The sequence below is a fragment of the Condylostylus longicornis genome, unplaced genomic scaffold (assembly GCF_029603195.1).
Source record: "Condylostylus longicornis isolate FDR11 unplaced genomic scaffold, ASM2960319v2 ptg000040l, whole genome shotgun sequence".
Classification (NCBI taxonomy): Eukaryota; Metazoa; Arthropoda; class Insecta; order Diptera; family Dolichopodidae; genus Condylostylus; species Condylostylus longicornis.
In genome coordinates, this window is record NW_026578009.1 from 5,632,725 (window position 1) to 5,643,125 (window position 10,401).

General features: G+C 23.7%; 1 protein-coding gene across 1 annotated transcript; it reads left to right on the forward strand.

Annotated features, from left to right (window-relative positions):
- Positions 1-368: 368 nt before the first annotated feature.
- On the forward strand, positions 369-8,212 carry LOC129609785 (probable cytochrome P450 313a4). The gene is made up of 8 exons (XM_055521906.1): positions 369-525; positions 4,208-4,408; positions 4,503-4,694; positions 4,755-4,824; positions 5,716-5,842; positions 6,538-6,744; positions 6,814-7,240; positions 8,055-8,212. The coding sequence occupies exons 1-8, from the start codon at positions 369-371 to the stop codon at positions 8,210-8,212; spliced, it is 1,539 nt and encodes a 512-aa protein (XP_055377881.1).
- Positions 8,213-10,401: the final 2,189 nt, after the last annotated feature.

The following is a 10,401-nucleotide window of genomic DNA, read 5'->3' on the forward strand; positions in this document are numbered from 1 at the left end:
TTTACATTTAGTTATATTGTTTGTATATGTAAACGCAATAATTCAGCGTTGATTGATAGAAGCTAAAAAATATTTATTAGTATTTGTATTTGGTACAAATGTTTTTGGTATAAAAAAAAATAACTTTTAGCGCACATACATTTACATACTAGTGTTCCGTACCTACAATAATTAATTTTTTTATACGAATATAATTTATAAATAAGCAACATATTCCGTATATGTGTAGGAGATTTAAAAAAAAAAAATTGTCATTCATTTATTTGAAAATTTTGAAATCATCTTCCTATATGAATGAGAATCTATATAAATACCTTTGAAAAATCTAATTATGATTTAGTTTTAATCGAGATCTAGATTTAAAAAGAATGTTGTTATTAACGAGTATTTATTTGTACATAATTGCGGGATTATTTTTTTGGTATTTGTGGTCGCGCCGTAAATACTATTGGCTATCATGGAAAATGAATTCATTGCTTGGATTACCATTTCTTGGTGTTGCATTAAATGTGAAAAATCAAGAAAGTAATTAAAAATTTTTGATTTAATAATTAATAATCCATTCATTAAAGAAATATAAAATTTTATTTTACACAAAAATAATTTTTAATATGCTGCTGTTTAAAAATAATGAGAAAAATAATAAAAAAATACATAACCTATATAGTAGTACTAATACTATGCTAAGCAAATTCTAATTAAATTCTTTAAATTAATTCAATTTAAAAATTAAAAATTTAATATTAAGAAAATGAGGTAGTGTTACGTAATATTATATAATAAATTCGATTGGTACACAAAAGTCTATATTAATTTTTTTCAAATATATTTACTAAAAATATTCGAATATGATCTTTAGTAACACAGAGCTAATCAAATTTCGCTTATATTTAAACTAACTATAAATTAGTTATTTTATAATCGTGCACTAAAGCGGCTTGAAGCACTAAAATTATTCCAAAATCTGTAATACAACTTTAATTTTAACTCAATATTAATTCAAATGCAAAAATGTTTGTTTAATTATTATACAAAAAAAATATACCCTGAAATTATTTGAATATTATTTTATTAATTTGTTATCCTGCATAATAATACAATTTAGCAGCATCGCATAGGAATTGTATTTTGTACAGTGTGTTTAAAACTCAAATTAAGTGCAAAAATTTTATACTTTTCAAATTATAATTAGTAAATTATACATATTGCATTAACTTGCAAGCTATTTAAACTAGCATAACAATAATATTTTATTGAATTAAGAGGAAATCGCGATAAAGAAAATTTTTTTTTCAAAGTTTGTTGTATGAATGATAAATGAGAAGTGAATTGTATAAGAGAAGTGAATTTAAATTAATTTTAAATGTTATTGGAAATAGTTTTTTAAAAAAATTTGTTAAACAAATAATTTTAAATTTATAATATTATTTTCATTATATATTAAAATTATTTTGAATATTTGTTTAATAAACGTATAATTAAAATTAAATATAACGAAAATAAAAATTAAAATACGAAGTGAAAATTAATCTGATAGAAAAGGTTATAGGCTGTCAGAATTTCTATAATATTTGAACCTCTATATGAAAGTGAAAGTAATTATAAATTTGTGCATATTTTTTGTAACTCTTGTCGACGTTTGACAAAGTAAATTTTTTTGTATGAAAATACAAATTACAAATTGAAAATTTCAAAAAAGAATCGATTTCTTAAGAGGATTATATCATTAAGTAATCAAATCAACAAAATTAATTAATATATATATATAATTATCTAATAGCATTATATTTACTGAAATTATTCAGCCATGGAGTGTCCATGAATTCTTATATATGAAAACTGTGTTAATTAAAAATGCTAATCTAAAATAATTTTGAAAAATTAATATTATTTGGAATATCCAGCATGTCATTTTTACTAAGACATGACGCTCCTTTTTACAAGTTATTTTGTACGTATATATTTGATTTAAAAATTAAGAACCAAAAGCAACAAAAATTACGTAATTGTATATTTATCATAGAATTTTATATTATATAGCTAGCTACTCTATTATTAAATATAGGGTGGCTGAGACTAATTAAACTACGTTTTTCTTACAACGCAAAAATATACTTGATCTTTTCTTTTTATGTTTTCAAATTTTCCAAAAAAATGAAAAAGAAATTCACAAATAATAAATAAAAAATCTTAAATACATTTCCGTCTAAGTCAATATTTGATACATTTTTAATAAAAGTGGAAAAAAATTATTTCTATTAGTGTCACTCTGTCCGTGTCACTTTTTAAAAAACTTTCTCCACCCTTTGAAATAGAAAGCTGAAGTTATATACATAAAATTATACGCAAATTGATCTTAGTAAACCTATTTATTTGTTCTCATCCTGAAAGTATTTCAATTTATAAAATTAATTAATATTTTATTACAATTCAAATTCCTTGTAGTTTTATTCATGTACTTTAATTAGCTCCAAAATTGTAGGCAAAAGGGGGCAACATTTGCTAATTCGAGTTTTATATTGATTTAATTTTGAATTACGAGCTGGCAGGATACACAATATTTAATCAAAGTACAGTTCAGAATTTCGAGAAAACTATATTCTAAACAATAAATTCGTTAACTGATATAAGTAGGTAGTTAAAAACATGGTTATACGTTACATTTTTCCTAGTTTTCCCTATATGCATTAGTAGCCGTCAATTTTTGAACTTCCTTTTCGCAAATGAACTGTAGTTAAAATAACTTTTATTAAGCTATTGTTTTATATTAACATAATTAAAATGTAAATTAGCATGATCAGTATCAGGTTTTAAAAGTATCAGATTTTTTCTGTAAAAACTAGATAGAATTTTCGGAACTTAATTTTATGTACAACATTTTCACTAGATTTTTTTGTTATATTTTGCATCGGAAATTGATCTTTTTATTAGAAAAAAAAAATATTGCGCAGTACGCCAATTACGATGAGTCCAACATTAAGCGCAGTAGAAGGGCAGCTACCTTCTCTCGAAGCATTTTGTCGTTTTTTGGGTTTTAACTAACCGGCCTAATATGGGTTTTAAAACCTCATTGAATTTTAATTAAGCTGCCCAATTTCGGGGTATATTATTTCAATAATAAATTCATTAAACATATAAAATTGCCCATAGCTGTTAATTACATAGCAATGTTACTTTAAGTTTTACTGATATTTAAAAAACTCCAAATTTGTCACTAACTCGCTGATCATCATCAATATTCTTATGGTACTTTCTGAAATTTCTGAAAATTTGTAATGTAAGCTAATTTTAGTATACAAATAAACAAAAAAATTATAAAACTTTAAACTTTTGCCTCAAACCTCTTAAACTAGGAAATTGAAAGTTTAAATGAAATGTTTAATGTATGGATCCTTGTTGTAAGTAAAGTAAATAAAACATAAATTTCATCGATCTATATGCTATATAAACAGCGTGATATATCAATTAGCTAAAAATAATTTTCTTTGACAGTGAGAGTATCGATTGTTGATTATTCTTTTGAACATGCACCTTATGAACGTTCACATTTTTGAAGAGTTAGATACTTGGCTCTATATTAAATCTAAAAAATTTTTGACAATTGGAACCATAAATGGTCTGTCTCGTCTTGGCAACATTTCACATGAAAATATTTTTAGCGTAATATAGAATTAAAAACTAAAATCTTAATTTTAAGGTATTTTAGGTTTTAATGTATATTGAAATTTAACACATTTTATTTCTTCCCATTTCAAATATATCTTATAAAAGCTTATTTATTTCTGTAAAAACTTAGCAACTGCATTTACTAGGCATTAATAAATCTAAATTTATTATTTTAATACCTATAACATTACATACATATGCGTTGATACACATATAATACCATAAATTAACACTCACTTAGATTTTTGATTAAGGACAAACAGCTGAATGCTTATCTAACGTCGTCTTGATTTATGCAGTAATTGAAATTACTGCATAAATTAAGATTGACATTAGATTCAAATAGACGTCCCAGCTTATTTAATATCGTCCATTTCACATACATACATATATCATAAAAGCACGTTATAAAGTAAAGTTAATTTTAAAATATAAAGGTAAATTGTGTAATCGCAAATTTTCTAACTGCAAGTGCACTAAAAATTCTTGTAAATTTATGAAATGTAAAATTGAACAAAAAATTTGTTTTTAAATAAAACAGCTATTTTACAATTTATTGAGGATGCCCGTAAAAAAATAATTCCACGTTTTGGAATTGTTTGGTTTGGTCCAGAACCTTTTTTTTATGTTGGTGAGCCTGAAATGATGAAAAAAATTTTCACCTCATCAAATTTTATCAATAAAGCAGATTATTATAAAATTGTTGGGAAGCATTTTGGCGAAGGATTATTTTCATCTGAAGGTATTTTTGTTATATATATTATTTTAATATGTTTTTTAATTATTTAATTTTATATTAACATTAAATATATATGTGCCTGTATAAATAATTTAAGTTCCAACTTGGAATAAACATCGTAAATTAATCGAACCAGCATTTCATATTAATATATTAAAAAGTTTTTTACCAATTTTTAATGAGCAAGCTGATATTCTAGTTAAAAAATTAAAGCAATATTCTGGTAATGATATGAAAGAATTCAATATAGTACCTTTATGTCAATTAGCAACTTTGGATAGCAGTTGTCGTTAGTCATTATAAAAATTATAATCTTTGTCATTTTAAAATTATGTTTTGTAATTTTTAGAAACAACAATGGGGAAAGTTATGAATTTTCAATTGAATCAAAACATGGATATTTCAAATTCTTATAGCAAGTATGTATATGTAAAATTTAAAAACTTCTATGTATATGGTATTTGCCAAACACAAAATTTTTTTTCCGTTCGCATAATATTAAAGGAATTGAACTAACATCGCACGCAAAATTAAATAAATTTGGAAACTTACATATCGTAATTGTGTATTTCACTTCTTTGGTCTCGCTCTTTATTCATATCCAAATCAGAACAATCTTTTTTTTTTATTGAAGTGTAATTTTTTCCAATAAGACTTTTTAAAATAATTTTTTCAATTGAATTTTTTTCTCAAATTATCGTCTGAATCTGTATCATTTCCAAAAACAAATAGAATTAAATTTTGTATACATTTTAGAAAAAACGAAAATCGCAATAAGGAAAAATTCTTCTCACTCGAAAATTGCGTTGTACGGATATATGATAGTATATCACTATCTTTTCACTTGGCAAACAAGTGAAAAAAAGATCGGGCCCTGGATTTCAGTATATGTAATCACAATGCACACACATAAATATTCGATTTTTTCATAGTAATATGTTTGATCTAAATATTTTTCTATATTTATTATAAATTATATGCAATATATACATACATATATTACATTACATACACATATTTATATGTTTCACTATTTTAATATAAAATGACGCAATTTGAGGAAAACGTATTATATAATATTACCTAAATTTGTGTTTCGTATTTGATTAATTCGAAAATTCCATTTTAGTTTTGTTTTCTAATTACTTCGACGTTCATTTTAAATTCTAGTTTATAGATTATTGAATTATTGCGTTCACTATATGTATATGGTAAAAATTTTGTGTCAAAAATTATTAAGAACCGCATACAATTAAAAAACATTTTCCTGCAAAGAATTTTAATTTTTTATTAAAAAAAATTTTTTAAAGCATTTTGAGGTTAATTACAAAAAGGATGTTCAACCCACTTTACCATTTTGATTTTATATTTGAATTAACTAAATGGGGAAAAATTTTACACGAATCACAACAATGCTTAAAATTATTCGTAACTAAGGTAAGCAAATAAAATTAAAAAAAAAATTATACACTTTTTTTTTTTTTTTCCTTTTCACTCCTAGAAGGAGCATAGGGCTAGTGCATGATTTCTCATGCACTAGTTTCATAGCGTCATAGAGTTTAACTAGGAAGGTGACTAACCTGCCGTAGTTTTTTTATTTATATTAATTATTTGAGGTTATTAATATTTACTGTTTATTTTTCTTAGTTTTTTTTTTTTTTAATATGGAATATTACGAATATTTGAAAATTACTTGTATAATATTTTTTTTATTAGTATTGTATATTAAGTTATAATAATATTGAATATAATTTTTATAGTGACCTGACCGGGGTTTGAACCCGAGACCCTTCGGTTAAAGGACCGGTGCCATAACCACTGCACCAATGGTCAGAAGCTTAAAATGTTAAGAAGCTTAAAATACACTTGAAGCTTAAAATGTCAAAATTAATAATTAAAATTCCATTAAAATTGTTTTGCTACACAATTCAGCATTTAGAAATAATTAGCTGAATTGGGTATTTAACCGTTATTAATGTAATTTTAGAGTCTGTCATCGAATGACTAAATTAATATAAAATTACATACATACATACATATAGTAAAAAAATTTAATTTTTCACATTGTTAACACTACATTGTTAAAATTAAAGAATATTAAAAACATTAAAATATTTTAAAAAAATTTTCAGCTGGTTCATCAAAAATTGGAAGAACGTAAATATTCTAAAATAGAAAATTTCAGGGAAAATAACAATGAGTATCGTGAAATTGACTGTGATCAAAATGAATTTTTAAAATCTAATAACATATTTATTGATCTTCTAATTGAATTCTATAAAAGAAGAATATTTAATTGGGAAGATCTGGAAAATGAATCTAATATAATGATATCTGCGGTATCCAAAATTAAATTATAAAAAATCTTTACGTCTTAATATTTTTATTTTGTTTTATTTTGTTTGAAGGCTTATGAAACATCAGCGAATACTGTAGCATACACTATAATTTGTTTAGCAATGTTTCCTGAATATCAAGAACGTTTATTTCTTGAATTATTACAACAATTTCCAGAAAAAAATTTTAATGTTTCTGCAGATGATTTATCAAAATTATCTTATTTAGAGATGTGTATTAACGAGAACATGAGATTAATGGCACCAGTGCCTTTAGTAGGAAGAAAAGGTATTGAAAATTTTCCAATACAATCTGAAGGAATTTGTTTACCGAAAGGAGTACAAATTATACTCGATATATTTGGCATGCAACGTGAAAAGGCGATATGGGGTGAAAATGCACTTACATATTATCCGGATCATTTTTTGCCAGAAAATTTGAAATCTATCCACACATTTGCATTCTCACCATTTACACGTGGAATTCGTACTTGCATTGGTAATATAAGTTATAAAATACATATTATGTACAAAAAAAAGGAAATTGATTTGGTGAAAGCAAAGCTGATCTCATTACATATATCCTAATGATTAATTTAACAAATATTTGAATTTATTTTAGTTAAATTTCCTTTATATATACGTTTACATATTTCAAATAAAAAAAAAAAACAAAATTAGTTACTTTCTGGTTAATATGTACAATATATGTACTTCCAAATAACATGCCGAAATCAAGAATTAATTAGTTTATTAAAGTAGCTAAGCATAAATACATAAGTATACATGTTTATATCTAATTTCATTATTTCTCAGCGTTACAAATGCTATGGCACATTTAGAATTTAAACGGGTATATAATATATTAACACTTAAAAATTTTAGAACGCTCTACATAGTCTAAGCTCTAAATAGTAGTTCTATTTAAATAATTTTTTGAGTTTGTAAAATATTCTCGAATTTTCCATGTTTTAACTTCAACTTTTATTTTAAAATTAATCCTTTATAAATTATAATAATAAAAATTCTATGGGTTTTTTATGTAGCATATAAGTAGTGTATTTGATCTATATTTTTCCTGCAAAGCTCAAAATACATTATTTTTTGTTCATAAAAGAAACTATTGGCCTAATAATAAAAAAACTTTTCATTAAATACTTGAAAATGTTTTGAAAATAGTAGAAATAAATTTAAATTACTCATAGAACTAATTTAACTAAATGCACTTTCGATGTTTTATAACATTACTAAAGTAATTGTATTACTTCACTTAATTAGACTTATTTTATTATTCAGTATTGAATTTTTTTTAGGTTCTAAATATGCAATGCTGTCAATCAAAACAATGTTGGCGAAAATTCTAAGAAATTACAGATTTGAAACAGATTACAAATTAGATGACATACAATTTGTAGAGGATGTAACATTAAAAATGAAAAAATATCCCTTACTAAGAATTTATGAAAGATAAAAATAAAAATATTTTATATAAAAACAAAGCTCTTAATGTTTTAATTTAACATAATATTTTAATCTAGCGTTCCAAATCTGATTCCTGTATAATAAATGTTAATTAATTTTATTTTTGTCTTTTTTTCTCTTTTATTTTTTTTTTTAAATTTCCTTACAGAATTGTTGCAATATATAGCGGAAACACGAAAATTATTTTATCCTAAATATGGTATAGTATGGTTTGGTCCCAATCCTGTATTTTACTGTAGTACGCCAGAATTGATGAAAAAAATTTTGCCATCACCAGTTTTTGTCAATAAAGCATACTATTATGATATAGTAACAAAACACTTAGGAGAGGGGTTATTTTCTTCTAAAGGTAAATATGTTCATATTTTAACTGGAACTCCACGAAACAGTGAGGTTAATGTGTCGTCAAAATATTTGAGTTAAACTACAGGAAGAACAATTTGAAACAGAAACCAATTATGAATTAATTTATATGGAATATAATATAAAGAAAAATATTGTCGGAATAGAGTAATTCATATAATTATTAATTAAGTAATCGGTTAAATAAATCGGTTTAGTAAAAACTGTTATTAAATAAGTAATTAGAAGATTTATTTTAATTATTTACAAAGTAGCTACTTTAAATATACAAATTAATGCTTTTGAACAGATGTGCCTTTAAAATTTTAAATCACACTAAAGAAATTTTTAAATTAAACATAATTTTCAATTTTTATCAATTTTTTAATAGAACTTCATTTATAATTGACAACTTAAATTAGTTTCTACTAAAGGAACTTAAGAGCTTCAGTATTATAGAACTTAGAATAATTTAGTGAAAAGAATTGTTACACCATATTGCTTTTTATTTTATAATTTAATTTAATTATGTACAAAAAAGGTGAGAAAAATTTTCAAATACATAATTAAATATTCTCGCGATATTTCAAGTAAAACAATTTTCGACTTTTTAGAATTTTTCAAAATTGAATTTCGTATTGATATTAATTTTATAGAAAATGTAATATTAAACAAAAAAATAAAAATAACTTTTAAGCCAAAAAATTGTCACGTACCTTTTTCCTAATGATTTTCTTGTAGCTACTCCATTCCACAGTCTCCTTATTTGAACAGCAAACGGAATCACATACATGGTTTTCTAAAACTGTTTATTCCATAACTAAATATTATTACATTTGTTTTTAAAAAATTTTGTTATAATTTATTTATTATAATAATTTGCGAACTCATACCTACAATTCAAATTCACAAAAAAAAAACCAAATTTTGCATGCCCTTTTAACTTTCGAATTTTCTAGTAATTATTTGAAAAATATGATCACTTTTTATTTTACTAAAACTAACTATACAAAATTATTTTACAATTTAGTTTTTTTAATACTAACAATTTTTTTTTTACAACAATGGGAAGCTTTTTTAATAATTTTATTAATATTTAACTTTAATCGATCAGACAAGAATCCGAAAACACAGTTATGCGCATACGAATTAAATCGTATGCGAATTCAAAGGGATGCTTCATGAGTGCGAATTTTTGTATAAGTAAAAATCAAAACGATTTCGTTCGATCGCCTATATTTAATGTCGTGGTATATTTTGTTGTCTTTATATTAGAAATACATTTATAGCAGAACTATGAGCGTTCTTTTGCACAGTGTAATGTAAAGAACAAGATAAATTTATAAACACTCTTTTAAGATTTGTTAGAGTCCCTAAATAATATGCAAGAATTTACTCAAAAAATTTTGGTATAATATATTCGGAGCTCATTTTATCATGAGTTTAATAATAACTGTAAATAAAAAAATACACGTCTAAATAATAAAAATAGTTAGAGTTCTTTATGAAACCAGTAGCTTTATTAAGAAAATTTTTATAAAGCTGTTTAAAGTATAATTACTTTAAAGTAAATTGTCTGGCAACGAAGGAGTGCGCGCGCATATATTTTATATGAAAATCAATATTTCTCATTTTTTGAAGCTGTTTTTCTTTCTCTGAAATGGTTGAATCAACCTTAACCACTTTAACTTTAGTTTAGCGTAGGTTTTTTAAAATATTATTTTACGCTTCAAAAAAGTGACGTAAATTTCAATTTAAAATTTTGAATTGAAATAAAATAGTTTGAAAAAAGTTTGTATACATACATACATGTATAAATATTCATTCTTATGTCCG

Coding starts and splice junctions, on each gene's coding strand:
- LOC129609785 (XM_055521906.1), top strand. CDS start 369: ATGTTGTTATTAACGAGTATTTATTTGTACATAATTGCGGGATTATTT. Junction 4,825..5,715: donor ATTTCAAATTCTTATAGCAA/GTATGTATATGT, acceptor AATTTTTTAAAG/CATTTTGAGGTTAATTACAA. Junction 6,745..6,813: donor CTAATATAATGATATCTGCG/GTATCCAAAATT, acceptor TTTTGTTTGAAG/GCTTATGAAACATCAGCGAA.